Source organism: Pollachius pollachius (genome assembly GCF_949987615.1).
Source record: "Pollachius pollachius genome assembly, chromosome: 2".
NCBI lineage: Eukaryota > Metazoa > Chordata > Actinopteri > Gadiformes > Gadidae > Pollachius > Pollachius pollachius.
In genome coordinates, this window is record NC_136935.1 from 13,397,122 (window position 1) to 13,421,415 (window position 24,294).

At 45.5% G+C, this 24,294-nt stretch overlaps 1 protein-coding gene across 2 annotated transcripts in view; it reads left to right on the forward strand.

The window, feature by feature from the left end:
* The first annotated feature begins 852 nt into the window (after positions 1-852).
* ttc27 (tetratricopeptide repeat domain 27) overlaps positions 853-24,294 on the forward strand; it is a 62,072-nt gene continuing 38,630 nt past the window's right edge. The window contains exons 1-8 of one of the 2 annotated variants that reach the window (XM_079731073.1): positions 853-1,207; positions 5,351-5,531; positions 7,707-7,836; positions 10,186-10,326; positions 12,346-12,448; positions 14,799-14,963; positions 15,461-15,609; positions 20,357-20,469. In XM_079731073.1, coding sequence (XP_079587199.1) covers positions 1,120-1,207; positions 5,351-5,531; positions 7,707-7,836; positions 10,186-10,326; positions 12,346-12,448; positions 14,799-14,963; positions 15,461-15,609; positions 20,357-20,469 — 1,070 coding nt within the window. In that variant the 5' untranslated portion in view covers positions 853-1,119. The remainder of the gene's footprint in view (positions 1,208-5,350; positions 5,532-7,706; positions 7,837-10,185; positions 10,327-12,345; positions 12,449-14,798; positions 14,964-15,460; positions 15,610-20,356; positions 20,470-24,294) is intronic. The other variant, XM_079731074.1, reaches the window with a different exon arrangement.

Genomic DNA, 24,294 nt, shown 5'->3' on the forward strand with positions numbered 1-24,294 from the left:
ACGGTCATATTTAATTATTTAGATGAACACGGACCAAGTGTTTGGCAGCCTCCCGGAACGACAACTTCATAAATAAGTTCTCTTATGTTTTTGGAAATCGACAGGGAACTATAACTCATCGCACTACGTTGGGGCCATTAAATCAGCCAGAATAAATGGGGAGCTTCCAGGGGCCGTTTATTCTCCCGCGTTCACTTTCTCTTCACGGAAAAGGCCTCGACGATGAGCGACACTAGCTGCATTCGATTATGTAAAAATATATTATTATATTTTATTATGTAGGGGGGGGTGTGTTGGACGCGGTTGTGTAGAATAAAGTGGGAAAAGTGGGGTTTAAACAAACCTAGATGATTGGTCCCCTGATACTAAAATACAGAATATGCGTTTGTTATGCATGAGCTTGAGAAGTAGAATCTACCTGACAAGCAGAAAACTGTATACAGGGTAACCACAATTCAAAGAAGAGAGTGCGACGTTTCACTTATGTAGCCTATGTGCCCTTTTAGAAATGTGACAAGGATATAGGTCTTCCAAAATGGAGAAAACATGAATGATTTATTTTTTGTTTGCTTTAATTGTCTTTTGTGGTCAATAATTGTTGTACAGTTGTATAGGGTCCTTTATATCATATCATATATTTAAAATATTATACATATATATATATTTATCAACATATATTCATATATATATATTTATTTATATATATATTCATAAAGTGGTTCGATTTTTTGCCATTACTATATATTATAATAACCAAGTAATAAAATATTATTCTCAATAACGTCCATCCGACCAGGAAGTGGAGCGCTGGTGAACCCGTACCCAGAATGCACCAGGCAGCTGTCATGGCTGCGTACTGACTGCAGCACATGTACGGGAATAACACGCACATCATCCTTTCAATACGGTCTCTGCTATCATCACCAGTGGTGTACACAGGCCTATTTCACTCTTAACCCATAGCGACTAAGAGACAAATCGTTATCCTAGAAGTGCACCCGTGCCGGCTGGAAGGGAACGATTCCGCGAGACACATCGACTATAGAGGGAGAGAGAGAGTAAGCGGCAGAGAGAGAAAGGTAAAGAGAGAGAGAGAGAGGGAGAGAGAGCGAGAGAGAGATGCGGGACGTGGAGATAGCGGTCCTGCGTGGGGTGTTAACACCCGGCGAGGAGACGGAGTGGCAGCACAACTCTTCCACCACTGCAGGTAAGAGACACCGGCTCTGCTTGGTCCACCTAATGATCGATTAAACATTCGTTTCATGTATTATCATTGTTGATTGTTGCTGTGCATTCTTCACAGAATTCCGTGTGTTCACGTAGAGCTTCCAAAGTATTTATTTATGTTTTAATACTGAAACACGAATTCTTCATTGCTGTCTGTTTCCACGGTCATCGCAACTTGTGTTCATCGCTAGAAACGCTACGCCATGATATTAAGCTTTTGTTAGATGACATAATCAAGCCGGTAATAAAAGGACCATAGGATGTCATGCGATTGTGTTTGGACTACTCGACACACACACACACACGCACACGCACGCACACACACACACACACACACACACACACACACACACACACACACACAAACACCATGCAGTGATCCACTGTGAAGTTCAAATGCACTCCAAATCGACACTAATACATCCTCAGTAACCGTTTTGTGTCTCTAAGGTTAATGATGGTATATTCGGTGTTAGTCAGTCGTCGCGGGGTATTGGTACATGTCAGAAGCGATGCCTATCCATCCTTGTATATTAATTACCGTTTGATCGATGGCAGTGCCGGCAGCGAAGCCAATGATCTGATCATATATATTGTCATTAGTTGTCATTAGTAAATCTTACTTGAGATGCTTACGTCGTTACGTTTTCCATTTATTTGTAATTTGAAACTTGACAAGTGATATCCCTCAACTCTCCATGAAACAATCATCAGCCCGTCTATCATCTCATCCCGCTGATGTGTGTCGACCAATCGCAGTCGCGTCCGACTGTTATGCGCTAAAATGAAACCAACGAGTCGAAGGATGGATGTTTCCTCAGTTGTAACCTTGAAGCAGACGCGCCTCCTCCCCCCCACCCCCACCCACCGCCACCCCCTCCTCGCTAAAGATTAATGATTGTAGTGGAGCAGCTCAAACGCACCACCTGGGAAATAAAATATAATGATTCCTTCGTGGGGGGAACAAACCCGTCTTCGCCTGTAAACATTAAAGCGTGATTGCTTCTATGACTGCGCATCTCAAGTGACCTTGCCAGTAGTGTTTTCAAATTCAAATTTGAAAACACAAACTATTACAACCGTATGGATCCTCTAGTCTAGTGTTATAGTTGATTGTGTTATTTCATTACTCACTAAGTGATAGCCATAAAATGTTCTAGTTGACTGTTATCTGTGAAAATCCAGGGCCGTGGATAGACATTTTTGAGGGGCATCGGCTAGAGCCAATAAGAAGGGTATTCATACCCCCAGACACTTTGAAAAAAAACAACTCTTGCACCAAAACGTATTTGTACATTGTATAGATTGTACAAATATATATAACAATCAATTTATCATCACATGCAAACCATAAATACAGGGCATATTAATACCTTATAAGTTACATTTTTGGTTTTCTTTCAAAACACAAGATTTTAGTCATGTTTTCACTTAAGAGTTTGTTTCAAATGGAATATAACGTTCAAGTCGGTTTTAATAAGTGTATTATCCAATGTAACTAGGTATTGTTGTGTTTTTGTTAGTCAGCCCTTTATATCTACTACTTCCACATAAAGCATGGCGTTATACTCTAACTGTCCAAGAAGCTTCACCCTCTCTCTGACGCGGCCCGCAACATGAACCGCTGCCAAGATGGAGCTCCACACACCCACACTCGCCTCGCACACACCTCACACACACCTTGCGCACACACCTTGCACACACCTCACTCACACACACCTCACATAGATGACTGTATTGAAGATCAAGTAAGACATATTAACATGTAAAAAAAAAAAGCACCATTTTCAGTTCACTGCCCCTCTTCAATCATAATTGCTATCTTACTTGTAAATAAAAAATCTATTGAAGAACCTCATCACTTGACACTTGGCTACGAGATGCTGTGAGGCAATTACACATTTTTGGATGTAACTACTTACCCCATACAGGCAACAACAGGCCACCATAAACACTGAACATTTTTAATTTGCTTTTAATTTAGCTAATACGTGACCTCATGACAATTATTTCATGACTTTAATGGTGAGTTGGAGATAAATGATGGTGGTTGAGGCCTGCGTAGCTTGTTTGGCAACAAGTTGTACCCAATTTTCTTACAAGCCTGCACCAGTTTTGTGGGTTTATGGCCAGACTAGTGACACTGCTGATCGAACAAGACATTGCCCATGTGTGATTCCGCCATTCTAAAGCCGCCACTTTGCTGTAATAATGGCGACTGTACAAAAGTATGGAATTTATTATTTTGCCTTATTTACTTTTTCTTCCATCATGTTTACATGCATGTTGCATCATCTCATTATGCTAGGTCAACACCTATGCAGGGTTCCATCAGTCAATCAATAGATTTTCAAGCCAGCCTCTAAACGCTTCTCTCCCCGTCTCCCAGGTTTCATCTCTGAAACTGGGTAGAAAACAATTTGAGACTCAAACAAAACCTGGCTTACAGAACCAATCAAAAGTCTAGGTCTATCTCTAGGTCTAGGCGTAGGTCTGTGGGCAGCTGTTTGGTAGGGGGCGAGTTCTCTGAACGTCTGCTGCTGCAGGACTAGTCAATCATTGGCTTCATGATAGTCTGATGGAGATGGAGACAGCTTTAAACTTAACATCCACACCCTTTCTGGTATCAGAGCTCTGTGATTCAGCAGGCATAGTCTCCTATCTCCTGGCTCTGGATTCTGGGTTTGAGGTTTAGTTGCGGTTCCTGCCTTTCATGATGCAGTTAGGGCGAGGGGAGGACGACATCTTGAGTCCTGTGGCCTGGCGTGTTTCCTGTGAATGGAAACGACTGCGCGTCCTTCTGCTGCTGAGAAGTTCTGTGATTAAAGCCTGCCAGTCGATTCATCTCACAGGACAGCTCTATTACTGTGTGCTGCGTTCCGGGTTCCTCTCTTCATCAAACAACAACATCACTACACGTTGATCTAGTTGTGCTCTCTCTCCCTCCATTGCGGCCGTGGTGGCCTCTTACTCCGTTCCCATTCTTTCTCTCTCCCTTTAATCCTCTCATTTCCTTTCTCCCTTTATCTTCCGTTTCTCTTTCTCCACCATCCCCCTCTCTTTTCCTCTCGTTTATCATCCCTATATCTATCTCCTGTTCTCTCAGCCTTTCTCCTCTCCGTTTCCCTCTTCTTTAATCGTCTCTTTCTCTCCCTCCTATCATTGCAGCCCCCCCATCCCCCCCAGGCAGTTAGAACTAGTAACTGTAATATTCCAGCAAATTCTGTCCCTTCTGGCGCCAATAAAAGCGGTTAATTAAAGCTTGTGGGATGGTGATGGTGGAGGTGGTGATGGTGGTAGTCATGGTTGTGATGATGGTGGTGGGGGTAATGCTGCATTTATCTGGTGTAGTTTTAATATGCCGGTCAACTTAATGAGGCTGTTGAGGGAGATTAATCAGCATGGTGGTGATGAGATGGAGGAGGTGGTAGGGAGGTGATAGTGATAATGAGGAGAAGGGGTTGATGGGGATAATGTAGAGGAAGTGGGGAGAATGTGGTGGTGGGGAGGTGATAGTGAGGAGGTAAAAGGGATAGGGTGGAGGTGTTGGTGAGGAGGTGGTGTTGAGGAGGTGATAGTGAAGAGGTGGTGAAGGTAAGGAGGGAGGGGTAGGTTGAGATGGGGAGGAGGAGTTGAGCTGGGGATGGAGGTGAAGAAGTAAAGACTGATGGGACTCCTCCATGCCTGAACCCCTCTTCAACTTACTCGCCAGTTAAAAAACGTCCCAAATGAATCAAACAGAGGATCAAACCAAGTGTTTTCCCAGCTGGCTTAATGGAAAGCAATGCGAAACGTGTGAGTGGTGTAGATGGCCAAGTGTGATTTCAAGAATGATAACGACAAGGATGTGAGGCGTGTTACTGGCTGAATGTGGCCATGTTTTTTAAAATAGTAGTCTAATAAACAAGCTTTTAGAAACGGAGGCCCTGTCACTCTTGTATTGGGGGTTCAGTTTGTTCAGCGACCTCCCCCTTAAACCTGATTCCCGAGTGTTTCGGTTATGACTTTGTGAAAAGATGGTGAATAAATGAATAACACACAGCATCTGCCAAGAGACTCCCTCCCCAGACAGTGCTGTTGCAGTCCAGGCTGTTGATGGTTTTTATTCATTGCTCCCTGACAGAAGTAGGCCCACTGCTGCGCTGTCTCCTGAAGGGGGACTACGAGGGGGTACTGCGGAGCCCTGTAATCCGAGAGCTGCTGGGGGGCGAGGCCTGTTGCCATGGCGACAGCATTGAAGCCCACCTGGAGAGACGGCTCCTCGCCTACCTGTCGGATGCCCCCGAGGACAGCCAGTCGGACAGGTAGCATAACACACAATTGAAACGCTTTTATTCTGAAATGCCTGCAAAGCTTCAAAGCTTACAATGTGAACCAATTTCATTCTGTCCCCAGGACTCAGTAATGCATTTTCATCATTATTTCGCAGCTATATTGAATGCTGCCGCATTTGTTGTAAACGCTTAAAAGCATCATTCACATGGATTTTAAATGTGTTGGTTTTTGTAATGACCGGATGTGAACACGCGGTTTGATCGGACAGAACGGAGCTCTCTGTCTCCACAGAGACTGGCCAGTCTTTGATTTCCAAGATGTTTTATATTAATTATGGTATATTATATATGCACCTATATTATAGCATATTATATTTTCTGTCAAATGGTATGCAGATGCTGACAGGAGCAGATGCACACATTGTCGCGGCACGTTGTTGAAAGTGCATTTGTTTGTGGAGGCGGGCAGTCAGTCGTTTAGTGGCGGCGGAGCCGAACATCACCTGCAGAAGGCTGTTGGGAACCCTTACCTCATCCTGATGGTGTTTGGAGAGAGAGCTGCCTCTGTGTTTTTGAGTGTGTTTTTTACGATGTTTTTGAACACCGGCTGGAAGATATAAACCGCAGCAGAGATACAGATCAGGTGTCAGTCGACACGACAGGCTGTAAAGTAAAGTAAGCTCTGTATCAAGATTCTGTCATCTTTCTCTGAAACACAACCGGCCTCAGATGGATCTGTTAGACCCTCTATACAACCAACCCAGCACACTGATGATATGTAGGGGATGTATGTGTCTGTAGTGAAGGTGTTAGGGAAACAAGTCCATTATACTATACATTATATGTTTTTGTGTAAAACGAAACACAAACGTACCCCAGCATACTTCAGAGGAATCTTTTCTTCTGCCAGTAGTTGATGGTAGCGCTGGCCTGGCTTAGTTGTGTGTGTGTGCTGACAGCAGGGGTGTTTTGTATCTCTTGATCACCTTGGGGGTGGGGGGGGGGGCTTAGTCCAGATAAGGATCAGGAACACCGCTCCAATCCCTGAGTCCCGCGGCTCCCCACGCAATCCGATCTTCCCTCCGAGGGGGATCGGATCCCAGAGATAGACGTGGAGGATAATACGCCGGGCTGGAACTTTTATTGGCCTCTCGCTGGCGAACACGCAAAAGTGATTCTCATGGCAACGCCAGCGGTGCTCCGATAGGCGGGAGACGTGTTTATCACTAGATGTCAGCCAATCAGGTCCTTCCTACTCCCTTTCCTCCTTATCCTCAACATTCTCCTCATCCTCCTCCTCCCTCTCCTCCTCTTTCCTCATCCTTCTCCTCCCCCTCATTGTTCTCCCCCCCCCCCCCACAATCCTTCCTCTCCTCACCCCCTACTGTCATGAATAAGTAATTTTTAATAAGGACAGTTTAACATCGCCCTCTTTCCCGCCCCTCTGGGAATGAGTGGGCCTGCATCCGTTTTCCCGTCTCTCTCTCTCTCTCTCTCTCTCTCTCTCTCTCTCTCTCTCTCTCTCTCTCTCTCTCTATTCTGAGTCATGTCACATAATGGTGGCAGTTTCCAGTGTTTGGACTCCATCCGTAGAAGCATCTTTCATCTCTGTTTATTCACATAAGAAATGTTCTGACATTTTTGCGGTTATTTCCATTTGGATGTGTGACATCCTAATCTGTTGTTCGTATACAACAAACATTTGATTGTTTAAATGTTATCTTTGTTAAAAATTGGAACTGGCATTTTGACGGTGGTGTGTAAATAATGAGTTATTATTATTAATCGTTGCTCTTTTGTGTTCATATTGAGGGGCCGGTATATAAATGTGGTTAGGTTGTTTACTCCCGGCCGTAATGCTTCATGAACTTGTTTTGATCAACTCTGTTTCTGCAACAAAATAGAGAAGGTTGGACCACTGCTGTCAATGTGTTCTCTGAATTGAATCAATGACTGCAAGGGTCCCACTTTTCCTCCAAGTTTTTACAAAACTTGGACTTTGAAGCAGGACTCTTGTATTAGAAAGTGGCCAAGCTTAACGCTTTCCCTCTAATCCTTTTGGATGTGTCTGATTAATTATAAAATATTAAATGGTGAACAGAAGTCTGCGGACATCAAATCATTTTTCTCTACCAGAGTTTTTTTCAAACATTCAGCATTCCTGACCCCCACCCCTTCTCCTTCTTCCTTTCTCCCCCGCCACAGGGTGGTGGTGGTGTTTGTGCTGGCAGTGGCCTGTCTCCACCTGTTCTCACAGAGCAACTGGACCGGACCCTCACTGAGCCTCAACCTCCCAGACCTGCTGCCCCCCTCCCTGCTGGCCCCCCTAGCACAGGTTAGCCCCGCCCACAACTTCCTGCAGCACACCTGTACCTAGTTCTGTGTGTCTCTCTCTCTGTAGCGCCTTCTCTTTCATGTAATCTCCTTTTCACTCTCGATGTCTCTTTCTTTCTCTTTATATATCTTTGCATATCTATATATTTATATATTAGGGTGTAACGATACATGTATTCGTGTTGAACCGAATCGGTACGGACGTCACGGTTCGGTGCCTGGATTTACACTTAGAATACACGATATAAAATTAAATAAAACTGGCGTGCAAATTAATTAATGTAATGCCAAACTAATGTTAGATCCGCGATCTTCAGGGACAAATGAGATGCCTGAAAGGGTGCCGGCAAGTTCGAGCTACACACGCAGTCCGTTGATTGGTCGACATAATCACATTTCTGTGAGACAGGGGGATAATAAACAAACACATTAACCGCAAGGTATTCAATGCTAACGTAGCTGCTGCGACTATCACAATCCGGTCCCCCCCCCCCCCCCCCCCCCCCCCAACCATAAGGGTACTGTCGGCGGTGGAAACGCAAGCCGTAACTGAGCTTCGCCGGAACGCACCTTCACTACTCCACCAAGCCGCCCCGAACCGACCCGCGCCCTCCGGTGGAAATGCGCAAATTATTTTGTTTACAAGTTACGGATGGAGTCTGGGGGTGATTTGGGGTACTTATTGTTTACTGTTTACATCTTAGATTTGACCGTTCAGGCTGTTGCAGCTAGCTCAGGGGAGACACTGTATGACACTAGGTGGTACAACCTGAGACAATAAAAAAGAATTGCCGTCTGCATTTTTGTCTTTACCCTTCATTCTACCGAACTCGTACCGAACCGTGATGTCTGAACCGAGGTAGGAACTGTGACTTCAGTGTACCGTTACACCCCTAATATATATATATATATATATATATATATATATAAACATATCTATATATATAAACATATCTATATATTTGAAAATGTTCTACCCAGTTGTCCATATTTACTGGTTATTATTTCATTTATTTTTTGTGGTTTCCTTTGTTTTACTTGTATGGCGGTTTTGCAAGGAAAGCTTTATATATGTAAAGTTTGATAAATCTCCATCTATCCAGCGATTCTCCCTTACTGCTCATCAGTCCTCTAGAGGTCACAGGCTTGTAGTTGTCGGACTGCTAGGTGACCTTCAGAGGGAGAGCTACGACCTCACGATGCTCAGGGACAGGGTTCTGAAATCTCCTCTTCCATCATCTCCTCCTCCCACCACTTTCTCTTCCTCCCCTGCCACCACTCTCTCATCCTCTTCCTTCCCCTCCTCCTCCTCCCCTATCACCACTCCCTCCTCCTCCTCCTCCTCCTTCTCCTCCTCCATGTCATCCTCCCCATGCCTCCTCTTCCTTCTCTTCACACCCTATGTAATCATCTCCTCTTCCTCCTCTTCACATCCTCCACTATCACTTCCTCTCCCTCCTCTTCACATCCTCCACTATCACCTCCTCTCCCTCCTCTTCACATCCTCCACCTTCACCTCCTCTCCCTCCTCTTCACATCCTCCACCTTCACCTCCTCTTCCTCCTCTTCACATCCTCCACTATCACCTCCTCTCCCTCCTCTTCACATCCTCCACCTTCACCTCCTCTTCACATCCTCCACCTTCACCTCCTCTCCCTCCTCTTCACATCCTCCACCTTCACCTCCTCTCCCTCCTCTTCACATCCTCCACCTTCACCTCCTCTTCACATCCTCCACCTTCACCTCCTCTCCCTCCTCTTCACATCCTCCACTATCACCTCCTCTCCCTCCTCTTCACATCCTCCACTATCACCTCCTCTTCCTCCTCTTAACATCCTCCACTATCAGCTCCTCTTCCTCCTCTTCACATCCTCCACCTTCACCTCCTCTCCTTCCCTTTCCTCATCCACACTCTCCTCCTCCGATTATACCTCTTCCCCCTGCTCCTCTTTGTCTTATTCAGCCGCTGAAGCATGCGTGCATTTTGTGTTGTGCACTGATGCGCAATCACACACACACACACACACACATGCACGTAAACCTGCGGTGCTGTTGACAGAGCGATGAAGGAGAGAGAGAAAGAGGGGGAGAGAAAGGGAGAGATATGCAGGAGAAATGTCCTGGTTATGAAACGACCCCCGGGGTCCTAATTAGACGGAACAGATTCCTCAGCTCTCTCTCTCTCTCTTGCTCCTGCTCTTTCTTTCTCTCTCAAAATTAAATGTAGTTTATTGGTATGAATGCTGAAACAATATTGCCAAAGCATTTGACAAACATAGCACAACAACTACAAATAGTTGCGATCACGTAACGGTAATATGTTCCTTGTCTCTGTCTCCCTCTCCCCCAGCCCGAGGCGTTGAGTGATGAGCTCCAGGGGAGCCTGGTTCTGGACGGGGAGGCCGTCTACAGCCTGGTCTCCAACCCCTTCCTCCTCCTCCTGGCCCGGGTCGTCCTCCTCTCCTGCTCTCCGAAGATGGAGCAGCTCCAGGTACGCTCCCCATTACCCAGGGTGCAATGCTCTACCCCAGATCCCTCACCCTGACCCGAACCACACCAGCCCATCATCTGACTATCTGAAAGCTGACCGAAACATGACCCTCTCTGAGTGTGTAATTTATTCATCCCAGACCGGGAATACAACCTCATCTCAAACGGAATTGCTTAGTGATTATACTTAATCTTATACACTAAACATGGCGGTTGCTAGATTAATATCTTATCCTCACCTAAATTTATCTGCAATATAAATGAATACCTAACCCATATCTAAGCTAATCATGTATCTTAATCATTTCCACATAAGAATTTAGTGTTTTACATCTAAATTACACCTCTAACTTTGACCATCCTTAATCTAACAACCAGCCATAGCTATGTCTAATTGCTTGCAGGTAATTCTGGTACCATTTGGTCACTGCTGATACTGAATACCGGTCCAGCTCTCCACTCCATTACCTGTATTGATTGTATTGATCAAGCAGTAGGTGTAGTTTGGTGTAATTAGTGTGACGTATCGATGTGCAATAGTTGTTGTTCATGAGAAACAAGCAAACATGTAAATTGGTAAATAAAAAAAATATATATATATTGTTATGTCTATAGAACAACCTCTCCCTCACACCCACACACACACAAACACACACACTGGCCTTAGGGGAACGGGTCAGGCTTTTGTATTCCCTACCAGCGTCTTAATGACAATTTTCTATTTACCTGCACACGGACAGACGCAAATATTCATACCCTGCCTGCGCAGCCCTCATTGTACGACTAAATAAATCAAGAGTAAATACAGTGGACTGTTCCCGCATGGAATGTGTAACGATGTTAGAGTGGCTCCAAATAATGCACACTGTGTGTGCGGGTACTGAGGCAGAAGCTTGTCCACGACGTTCAGTGGATGTTAATGTAATGCAGCGTTGGTCTGTGGTGCTGAGACCCTCAGGAGACAGAGACAACACACAGAGCATGAGTCTCTCTTCCTCACCTCCACAGGCCTCCCCAGACACGCTCCCAATACCAAACTAATGGTAATCCTGCTGCTGGGACAACACAATAATGGGAATAATATAACACGTAAACACAGAAACGGAATTAATATGGTCCGGCATGCCTGCGCATGCATATTAATCACATCTTTCATGGACGTATTCTTTTTGGTATTTTTGTAAAAGTATTCTGCGGTGCTTTTTCTATTGGCAGTGACGTCTCATGCATAATGAAGTATGTTCTGTGTAAAGCGCACAGCGTCTGGCTCCTGAATCTGTTTAACCCAGTGCAAAGGGCAAGGTGAGATTTCTACGACAAACAGCACAGGGCTTTACATTTAGACGCCAAGAAGAGGCAAAATAATAATACAAATAAAGAGAAAGGTAGGAGAACAATAGTAGTGAGAGCCAGCTATGCAAACTGTTTGCCTGCTTTCCTCCAGCATTAATCAAGATACGAAGAACACCAAACAGAGAAGGGACAATTGGATGGTATCTGTCACCTAGGAAACCAGTATGAAGCTAATGCTGGTGACGTCCCAGAAACATGCGAGTATGCATCCGTCACAGTCCAGCAGCTGATCCCCCCCCCCACCAGCCCCTCTACACATACACCTTCTCCGTCTCTCTCACTCACTCACACACTCACTCACACATACACCCCGGCAACGCAGGTCTGTGTACGGGCCAACAGAAACGCTAGCATGGCTACACCCCCCTCAACTGGCGACGCCATCGTCGTGTTTTCAGGCCCGTCAGCATCCTCGGCGTTCTGCACATTCTAGTGTTTTAGCTCACCCTGCGGGACGCCATTAGTCTCAATGCTGCCTACCCCTCACTGCTTCCTAGCCCACCGCTCCCCCTCCTGGGTATAGGGGTGGTCCATGTTGGTTGATCACTTACATACTGCGTGCACTTATATTACTGTGTATGTTGGTTTATTACTGCTAAGGTTAACAAATACTTACCGTGTGTGTGTGTGTGTGTGTGTGTGTGTGTGTATGTGTGTGTGTGTGTAGCTGCTCCCTTGGTGGACCCTGCGCTACGTGAACCTCCACCAGCAGTTGCTGGACGAGCGATCCCCACAGCTCCACAGCCTGGGCCAGAGTAGCATGGACACAGGTCAGGAGACACACACACACACACACACACACACACACACACACACACACACACACACACACACACACACACACACACACACACACACACACACGCTGCCATTTAGATTCCCCACTCACATACTCCCTTACATCCAAACACATACCCCCCCCCCACACACACACACACACACACACACAAACACACATTCATCTCCACACCGACATCCACACAATCGCACACATACACACACACACATTCACACATGCACTCTTATTGTCATTAAAGTTTGGGAACGTCATCTGAATCAGAAAGCGCTGCTTCAGTCTTTCTCTTTTCACGGCCCACTTCCCCCCTCGCCCTTCATCCTGGTGGTCTCAGGTTGTCGTCCATCACGCTGACGCTGGAGACACCGCCATCCGTCTCTCACGTCGCCCCGAAGCCTCGGCGCCGCATCCCTGTTGCCTAATTACTTTTTTCCCTTTACAGTGTCGACTTCATCGCCTCTCGAACACAGCTCGTATCTCAAAGTGTTTCCCAACTTTCATTCGTCAGCCTGTCGGAGGACACGTTTGAAATCAACTGGAAGTGTCGTCGATTGAAACGGCTTGTTTCATTTCAAACCAGAACGACGCGCCCCGAGCCTGTCTCTCTTTTATTACAAGACCGCAGAACGGGATTCATTGGTCACTTGGATCTTCGATACCGCGATAAAGAGTCAAACAGGTCAATCAGTCGCACGTGATATGGATCCGTGCACCACTCAAGTTCTGTATATTCAACCCTTCTCACTCGCTCACCTGCCACTGCTCATGGGAACCTAATTTAATCTGAGAGGAGCATCCACCGTGAGACGTGCTTTACGATGAATTGGTTATTCAGCAGTCTGCTGTGAGTGAGCCGGGCTGTGACTCACTGGTGTGTGCTTTGTATTCACGGCTCCAAACACAAGATCCCTCCCCTCGGAAGAGCGTGTCTTTTATCCTCTGACAGCCACTTTGCCAGGGAAAACATTTTTAATATTCACACGCTGGTGGCGGACCTGCTGAACCCTTTTATCTGGGGAAGGAAAGAGATTGAAAATTATAAATGAGGAAAAAATGGCTGAAAAAGTGATTTTTAAAGTGTAGATGCAGAGGGTGCAGACGAATGGTAATGGGGGGTGAAGAGAGAGGGATGGAGCTGGAGAGAGATGGAGAGGAGGCTGCCTCCCAGTCAGACAGATTACGTTCAGAGAGCCTCCCTCCATCCAGGTAGTGTCTCCTTCGAGCTCAAAGCGAGGGTTCAGATACAAACGAGAACTAAAATCACTTTGTTTTGACAGCGCAAAGCGCATGGAGCATGAATGTAACAAGGCTGTTTTTTTTTTCCCTTCAAGTAGAGTTAAAGTCTATTTGGTACACGAGAAGACTAAGACATTATTTTGCTTCCGTCCCGTCACGCCCGTGCGCTTTGTGTTTCACCCGGGAACCGCTGCAGTTCTGCATGACACCTCTGGATTCGGAAGTCTCCCCCTGGGGAAACGGGAACGTTGTTGTATCCCATTGTTTATATTTAGAAGCGTGATTGTTGGATTAATTGATTCTGTCGTTGGCCGTATCTAATTAGCCTCCCCGTCCCGTCTCCCCTTGCCGGTGCTAAATCGTTCTGCTGCGTCTTCGACCGTGGTGGTTGACTCCCTGGGGACACTCGCACACGTGCACTCATGCACGCACGCACGCACACACGAAAAGCCTGATGGTTTTTGGATCTAGGTCATCACAATCGACCATTAAAAGAAAATAAACAGTTACATTTATATTATATTTATGCTGAAAGTCCAGCAACATTTCGACAACGGTCTTCTCTTGGGAACACCAGTCCAGCCTACCTCCAACGCAATGGTAGGCTAAGGACAGCGTGCTCTTCTCTTTCTCAACCTCTGGGAGTGCGTGAGTGAGCGAGCTAGACAGAGAGCTCTGAGAGCGAGAGCCCCAGCCCTCTTGTCTCATCACCGCCACCACCACCTCCTTCTCGTTCTCCTCCTCCTCCGCCTTCGTCCAGGCTTACCTTTCTTATGTTTAGCCGCTGGCTCACATTCTGCCGTTGATGGCACCGCTTGCCTTTCCGCTGGACTTAATGTGGTGATGGCTCCAACTTTCACTTGGCTGCCCGACGAGGGGCAGGATGCATGGGATGTTTAGTATTCAGCCTGCCAGACGCCGTGGTTCTATTGGCAGGTTGGATTGCTAGTCTTTGAAGGTTTCATCTCCACTCGAACGTTCTACCTCAGAGTTGTTTTTCTCAATCAGCAACGGTCCGACCGGTCGATGGTGAGTTTCGCGTCGGGTTGCTTTCCCTTAATTATTTTGCTTACTTTTCTTTTCCCCAGTGCTGAAATGCGAGTCCTTGTTCTCGGACCAGTGCTTCAGGGACCTGGCCATCCAGTTCCACCTGGAGTGCATGTACACCAGCCTCTTCTACTGGGAGTACCAGCAGGCTAGGGAGCACGTGGAGAAGGCCAAGGAGCTGACCGGCCTGGAGTTCAGCACCACCGGTAGGCCAGGGCCGGGTTTAGGAATTATGGATATCAATTATGAGGTTCCAGAATTTTTCTGTGCATTGGAATTAATTAAATTAAACAATTTGAGATTAACTAGTCCTTAGCGGCTTGAGAAGATGCAATATACAGTCACTATTTAGGGGGAGAAACTCAAATTCATGTTGTTGCTATTTCCATACACAGAAAGTATGCTGTAGGAATGAAACCCATTGGGGTTTCTCAAGTCGAGGCTAAATAAAAAAAGGGGTATGTCTTGTAGGCAAATTTAGATTAAGTGTCTATTGAAACCATTTGAAACTGATTGATTAAGCTTACTATATGCATTAAGAACAAATTAAATGCCGGTTTGTAAAACTCCTTGAAGACGCATTATGTAGCTCAAGGGGGTATCCTGCATAAACTAATGATCAGGTGATCAATGGATGCCCAATTGCTTTCAGACTAGGCAAAGTTTGTCAGTGTTAAAGTACGGTGCGTTTGCTTGTGGGCAGGTGCCCTGGGGAAGCGAACCCGTTTCCAGCACAGTTTCCTGGCCCAGCTCATTCTGGAGGTAAAGAGGAAAGAGGAGACGGACGGACCTGAGTCGGATCGCTCACTCTGCCCGGTGCTCACCCCGACGCCTGTATCCAGTCTGCCCAAGGTACCTCCATCCATCCATCCATCCATACATACATACATACATGCATCCATCCATCCAACTCACCATCCGTCAATTCATATAAACCGCCATCCATCCGTCCATACCACCGTACTTCCACCCATCCATGCATCCATATTCCATAATTGGAATACATTTCCCCATTTCATGCTGAAACAATTTGACATTGCATGGATCATTTTTAGAATTCATTTCAAGCTAAATATAACACTCTGAATTTCTATTACATATTTTATTGTATCATATTATTTTATTTCTCATAACGTTGTGCATCATTAGGTCTTGACCGGCTTCGTGCCTAGCAGCCGTAGTAGTAGTAGTGCCTTTAGGACTGATTCTCAGATCTTAATGGGACTCAGCCAGCACTCTCATTTCTGGATATGTTATCCCAGCTGTGGATGAAAAGATTTGCCACCGTAAAGGCTCAAGGACCAGAAGGAGAAACGCCACCCTGTTAGGGTCAAGCACACGGATGGATCGCAACACATCCCCGGTCTACACAAACTATTTAACACTAGAAGTTCACACTTCAAGTGGAAGTAAGCCAAGGATTTTCAATCCCTGTAGAATTCAATTCACTTGGGACACGCCTCCAAATCAAAGATCCAACTTTCAATCCTACCAACACTTCCAGTCCTCTACAAATTGTTTGGTAGCTGTCCTGAAAAGGGGCCAGCGATGATGGGGGGCTAAATGTAAAGGTCTTGGCTTGAAGGCATCACTTGATCCCCACCTATGGGGGTATTTAATTCGCAATACCAAACATGTTCAGCAGAGGGGAGCGTTCCCCTCTGCACCATCGTCATTGCTGTCATCATCTTAATCTTCATCGCCACCAGCGTCGTCGTCATCATCATCACCACCATTGTAATCATCATCGTCATCATCATTACCTTAAATGTGTTGGAATGTTCTTTTGGATACTAATCATCCTCGTCTGCCTTGCCCCTTCTGGTCGTACGAGGCTCTGGAATTACAGCAGACTTTGTTGCCTGGGTATGTTGGTGAGGCCTGGCGAAACGCATGAAGCACCACTAATGCGTTTGGAAACCTCGGACAGCATCTTGAAGGCTTTTGGCTAAAGAGCTAATAGAGATTGGTTGCTTGGCTCCCGAAGACTATAAAGCACTTTTTCTATTAACAAACAAGAAACAAACAACGCCCTGCTCAAAAGGTCAAGCTGAGGCAAAACGAATGGTTATTTACTTTTTACCATGGAAGGAAACACTGGAAGACGAGGTGATAACTGGTAGTGTTGTGTATGTGGAAAAGCACCCGTGCACACACACACACTAGCTGTTCATAGAGTCTTCATGGATGGGCTCCCCTCCGGGTAGGGGTCCTGATCAAACCGTCCCCCTGCTTTCCCCAGACATCCCATCTTCGACCGCTCAGCAACACACCACAACGGCACAGAGCCCAGCCCTCACACAGGCTCCAACTCCCAGAGCAGGGGTCTCCGTTAGGAAGCCCACCATCACCCATGTTGTCATGGTGTTTTTGGAGGAGAGGAAAGGTCCTGTTGGCTGCTCTCTTCACCATGAATTTAGATGCATGGTCTAGAACTGATGCACAAGGCGCTACACAATATGCATATAGACATGTAATATACGGTACACAGACGCACAATACAATGTTTGACCTATAAAATGCAATACTGTTTCTGTATTTTCAGTCAAACAAAACACTGTTTTTTATTTTTTACTGATTTCCTTTCTCCATTGCGGCCACCCGTGCTCTGAAATGTATGCACCAAAAGGGGATCTTTAACCTAAAGTAGAAAAGGACCATCTGGAACATGGTCAGGTACCCACTGGGGGTCTGCGCACCGCTGAGTGGGAGTCACTGTCCATCCCTCCCGGTGCATCCCTTCCTCTAGGAGACCTTCACTGGCCCAGGTCCAGAGTCTCCTGGTCTCCTGACCTTTAGATCCCCGGTCCACAGTGTTTGCCAGCGGTGGTGCGGGTCTATTTGTACAACTGCTGAGTAATCAAACACACTTTACAGAGATGAGCTCACACCACTCTGATGACGGCAATTCCGAGTGTGGTTTTATTCGTCTTCTTCTTTTCCTACCCCTGGGAGGACAATTCTACGGTAATGGTGTTGAAAGGAGCGTAGCAGCGTCGGGGGGCTTCCTGCAGTCTGCTGGTTATATGGAAGGCAGATGGTAATTCAGACTACACTGCGACCTGTCTCGTGTCAAGAGCAATTGTTTAGGGAACACGCCACTCCCTCGTCTTGTTAGTCCCCTCACCTGAGAGTGTTGCTCTTATTCCTCCCATCGATGTACTCTTGCTGTACATGTCAGTTAACACCTAAACGCAAATCAATCATGCGTTGACACAGCAGTGTGGGCAAGAAAGATAACGTAACAATGAAACACGTCCATGCTCATGGGGCGTACAAAGTAATTCTGAACACCCCCTGATGTGCTTTGCTCGGGATTTAGCATCCGTCAGCGTCTGAACAAGGTAGCCACTGGACCACGTGCCATACGCCCCCACACCCCTCTACTCTGTGTTACACGAACCCCTCGTGTAAACACCGCTGGCGTCCGCCCAGGGTTTGCTCCGTCTTGTCGGTGGCGGGGTTCCAGCCCCGCTCCCCATCTCGGGGCTCAGACCACTAATGCCCTCATTACTAGAGGAAGGAGCAGGAAATGGGCTCAATCAAGACGGTCATTAAGCAGAGCTCCCTGGGTGCGGTCTGTCCCCGGCCGTCACAAAGGGACGAGACGGTGGCCATCACCGGGAGGAATCTTCTTGTCCCCTGGCCAACCCTGGATGGCTCGCTGGCGGTCGGGCCAGGGCACCACGTCCGCCTCTACGGAGCCAAGTGTTCTCAGGCCCGGACCGGAGCGTAACGGGAGGCGCTCCAGTGTCAAGGTCCGCATTCACGAGAGACGGAACCCCGGGCCAGAACTCATCGGCTGGGTAAAGGCGGCCTTGGGGGTTGTATATTGCTCAGACTTGGCCGTTTTCAGTGGATTACGTATTGTCTGTGAAACACATGTCTTAAGGTATTTTTGCCTGCCAAAAATAGTTATGGAATATTTTGGGCCGATGCTGCGCCGGTGTTGTTTGTGGCCGCCTTCCCAGATACGCAGGAGCCCCGGAGAAACGACCGGATGCACATTTAAGTTAATTACTGGTTGTAATATAATAACACCTGCATGTTATATTTTGGTTTTGTTGCTGCTACTTAAATTAAGCCTGACCGTAGCTCTGCCAAAGGTCTGCACAAACCGCCCTGCGAGTTGCGGGGAAATGCGTGGACTGCCTTATTTGAGGCATGAATTATTTAATTCAGGCCACGGATTGCCTTATTTGGAAGTCTCTTGCATGCGTGGACCAAAGGCATTGGGTTGCGTGTCTTGTTCTTATGAATCTCCTAGCTTTGCTGTTGAGCCGCAGACATGTCCGGCTGTCAATCAGGTCTCCTTGGTAGGAAAGAAACAATCTGTTTTGAATGGCGATTATGACCTAGATTTCCATCCAAGTGGAACTTCTATCAGTAAGGTACTTTGCTGCTGGAATACCAATGAATGCCTGGGCTTTGATATTCCTGAAAGAATAAAAAACTTGATTCTACGGCATGTTTTATTTCTTGATCATTGGTTTAAGGAGTGAAGTCTGAGGTAAAACGATAAAGGGAGACTGTGGCAGAGGAGGTGGAGATGATGGAGAGGTGGTTTGAAAAGGAGGGGGAGTAATGTGTTGTAAGTAGTTCAGGGTAGTGTCTCTGCAGGCAGGCCAACAAGCTTCCGTGCCTTTTCTATTTAACACGTTGGTTATCTAGAAACGCAGTCTAACTCCTTCACCAGGTGACAGAGCAATCACATCTGCTTCAGCAAGGCCACATGGTTTCATTTTTATTACTGAGTTCAGTTCAAGCGCATTCTGGAGAGTTCAGTCTTGCGTAATCATAGATCAAATATGAAACGACGAAAAACGATTATACTATGCACATTTCACCGCATACTCTGGTTTACACTCTGGTACAACAGCCATTTGGCAGGCAACTCAAAGCGCTCTATTTTTCATATTCCACATAAACCTATTGACATGAGAAATCATCCGACTGTAGATTTATTTAACTAACCTGTCTATTTATTCTCCCACTCCCCCAACACTATTTAAATATATATATATGTGTATTTGTTATGCTTTTCGGGTAACTGTATTTCCATGCATGTGCGGTTGGTTGGCCATGTCTGTTAAGTATTTCTTTCATGAACCTTTCACAAGGTCCATGATGCTTAGATCGTATGTATCCCATAACATACAGGACATTCTTTTGTATTTCTTTTTAATGGGCCTATTGTAACATTCATGGTCAGAACAGTGAATGCAGACAGGAAGGTTGGTTGAAAAGGGTGAGGGAATGCCATGTAGTGTTTGACAGCTGGGCGGTAACAAAGGTTTTCAAATGGAAGGTTGCTGGTTCGAGCCCCAGCTCCACCTACTCTCGAGGTGTCAAGACACCATTTCATTGCATGATTGACAACAATTGGTGTATGAATGTGTGTATGAATTGGTCAATGGGAGGCCACAGATGATTAAAGTGTTATATATATATATATATATATATATTTTTTTTTTTATATATGCAGTCCCACATATCTTTATTTGAGAATATTAGACCTAGCTACTGCAGGGAGTAGTTTTACCAAGACCAGCACAGGACGAAGGGTCTCGCCTGATTGCTTTGGGTTTTGTCTGTTCAGGACCAGGAGCTGGGCGACGACACAGTGCTGAACCAGATCAACCTGGCCGACCCAGGCCTCCACCAGGTCCCCAGCCTCTCTGCCGAGGACCAGGCCGTCCTCCTGGGCTTCTGGTGAGTTCTCCATGGCAACCCACACCCAGGCACTCACCAACCGACTCACAGACAAAACACCCGAAAGATGTGTGGTGATAGTCCCGCTGACGCGAATGGCAGTACAACTCTTTAACTCCTTTTTATAGTTTTGCATTTTGTTATTTAAAAATGTCTTCATTTTTATAACTTTTCATTACTGTCTTCTGCGACAAGCTTATGTGCTGTTGGTCAAATCTGTAGAAAAGTGTCAGATCGCAGGGGTCTGGCTAGTTTAGGTAATCGTTTCACCGGGCTGCAGCCTGCCAAGGAATCACCAACTGTCGAAAAAGAAACAGTGATATGGTCATGTGGTGGTGTTCACACTGGTGTTGGATGTGTTCTGCTTCGGGTACCGGCCGACTAGAAGGTCACCATCACACCTGAATCATTAGCGTCACTTCTGGCAGCCATTAGGAGGGCCACGGAGTCGTATGTTGAATAATGATCCAATATATCGGGGTTGTAGGTCAACATGATCAGGGTTTCCAACAGAAAAATTGCTGCAGAGAAAGAGCGGAAGCAACAGCTTAGGGCTGTACACCCAACCCATCTGAGTCGACTCTAGTCAAAGAATAACCATAGATAGAGGATGTCTTATTCAAGATTTGAGAGTTCAAAAGAGATGGCAGAAAAGGGCAAGGTTTTGAAAATAAACACTAAGGAAAATCCCTTCCTCCTTAAATATATCTACAATTAAGAAGTGTTTCATTCAGGCACCTGGAATGGAGCATAGGTATATGACGGGCAAGATTGTTTTCCTAACCAATCAGAGAGCAGATGCCTGATTGGATAGAAATTATGTGGGAGCTGTCTAAAAGCAAAATTCTCTCATACAGCACGGTAAACTGGAAACAGATGAGTAAAACTCACATTTTGCTGACTAATATCTGACAGTTGAATACGCAATATTTAACAAATTAGACTATGTTAAATCGATAATAGATTTGACCAGATCAAATAGGAAGGCTTTAGATCTTGCTAACGCTCAACAGTGTGTTTATGGGCACTCTAAATGTTTGTGTAGGGCCTTATGCAAACTAATGTTGCATTAGGCAATCTTGTAAAAACAGGTTCTTGTTTATGTTTCAGCGTCATACAAGTATTGGGGTGAAACTGATTAAAACCCTCCTGTCAACCCTTGTTTTGTTCAACTAATCTCAATTCGTGTTTTGCTTCAGGAACGAATGAAGCACATCATCAGAAGAGTAATGGTAGCCTGTCTCTGGCGAGTCTTAGCACAAATAACGTTCTCTATTAGTGAACAATCTAACATTTTGCGTGGAATCTACTTCAGGTTTTGATGTGTATTTCAGACGTTGTTGAGGGTTTATTGTTTGTTTACATTGCCATTCCCATGATGACAAACAGAATCTGAGATTAGCATTTCCTCTAATGTTTTGTTTGGGTGACTTTTATCCTTTCCATCTCTGGCTGCGTTGTGATGAGTTTGTACAGTCTGCTGTCTCACATGCGCCCCCCCCCCCCCCCCCCCTCATTAGAGGAGGATTATTTTACACAGCTTGTCGCGTTCAAGGGGGAAACCTAATAAATACAAATAATTACCTCAGGCTCAACAAGCAACTATATGAGATGCTTGTTGACAATCCCGACTTCTTGTGAAGGTGCAAGATTCTTCTTGACCTGTGGGGGAGCCTTCAGGGGCTACGCTACACAGCAAATCATGAAACAGACTCACTTAGGTTTGTTTCTTATGTGCACACATATACAAAGATATATACACACAGCTTCTCGATATCATTGATAGTGGAGTTTTATAATTGGGCACTGTGAGGCAAGTCATCACATTAGCCAGCTAGATAGCCAGGCTATGGCTATCGTTGTACAGTTGTAAACGGCTAAGTCCCAAACTTATTGTAAGACCAAAGACGGATGACCAGGATGATGTGTGTGGGCATACATGTAATGTGTGTGCGGAGAGGATCTCCTGTCATCACGCAAACAGTGACGTTCACTAATCATGTGCAAAGATATACAAAAAGAAAATATAACAAAGTAATTTGACATATTTTGTAATTCTCAGTGTGAGAATAAATTGCTCTCTGATTGGTGCGCGATGCTTATCTCTGTGTTGATTGGACCGCCGGTCAAGTTCACAGCAGGGAGCCAAGAAGGCGTTCAAGCATCATTTGGGATAATGGAGCAACACGTCTTTGACTTTCTTTAGTGAGGAACCTGTGTGCCCTTTATATGGTTAGTGCATGTCTGTATAATATATATATATATATTGTGAAATAGTGAGTATTTCCCTGGGTGGAACAACTTGAGCTGCCTTTTGATTACACTGCTCATCACTTACTCCTCGCTCGAAAACCGCAGCCAATCTGACCGCCCGAAAAACCCTGCCATTCAGATTGCATATTTAAAATAATGAATAATAGCCTGGCTATTGCCAGACCAAGCTCAATCGTAGATTTGTTAGTTGGTCTGGGGAAGCTGCTGTCATTTTCTTCAGCACAAGAGGCGTGATCAATGGGTCAAGTTCAAATTACTCTGTACGCAATTGGCTGCTTGCCGTCGCTTCCCTGTTGTCATTGTGTTAAACCAGCCAATAGCACGTGAGGGGGAAAGGCCAGCTTGGTGATTGGCTTCCACGAAAACGTATCGAAACTAGAAAGAAATGTATTGCTCTTTTCCAGACCCTTCTGCAGGGCAAACTCAAATTGCCAGAAGAATGGGCACGGCTACCCAGTCTACATAAATAATTGAATTGATGTAAAGCTAAAAAGGTTAAATTTGATGTTCAAATGTTTTGTTTCCAAACAGTATATGGATATATTAGTCTAATCAACAGGTAAATATATGTTTCTCATCTTAACTAATGTTCTTTGTCAAGAAAGCTTATGGGTACATTTTTATGAAAAATATAACGCAATAAAAGACCCGCAGCTGCGACAGAAGATATTATTCCCTCTTTAATCACATCCTTATTTCCAAAAGCTCACAAAAGTCTTAATTTCGAGCCCATGCAATTTAATCAACGGTAAATTCTGTTTTCATTAATCAATGATTGGGATCTATTTAAGGAGTTCTACACACATTGCTGTTGCATCATTTGGACTTTTTTAGTTGTTGTCAAAACAAGATAAGAAGGAAATGGTATTGGCAGAGCACACATACTCTCTGTGAAATCAGTGGCCATGAAAAGAAGGTTGTTAAGGTAATTTTATTGGGTAGTCAGGGGGGCCCATAACAACTATTACACCCGGGCCCCTCATGTACTACTCAGGCCACTGTCAACTTGCCATATCTCATGACGATGAAAAGCAGTAGACGTTGCCTCCATTTAGCCTTTTCCAAAAGGCTAAATGGAAAATCCAAAATCAGTCTCTTACAAACGTACTCTGGGCTCCATCCCCACCCATTACTACAGGCATTTAAACAGCCTATCAATGTACTACGGCTATAATCTGATTACTTCCTCTTAATCCGTTTAAAGGCAACAGCAGCAAGGGAATCGTTGTAATGAATTCATCGCCGTTTAGTAGGGTGTTCATTCAGGTGGCACTTTTTGTTAGGGCCCGTTGTCACATGGGTAGCATTTTCAGTTGCTCCCTCTGACCAGCTGCCGCCTACCTCTCAACAGCGTGTGTGTCTTAATTTAATTATATTTTTTCTAGTGCTGTCAGTTTAACGCGTTGTTAACGCAAACCAATTTTAATGGCAATTCATTTTTTTATTGCGCGATTAACGCTCTTTTGGCTTGGCAAACGTTGTAGTTTTTTCACCTGCTGTCTAGCAATAACTAGTCACGTTAGAAAAACTACAACACCATACCGGATCTAG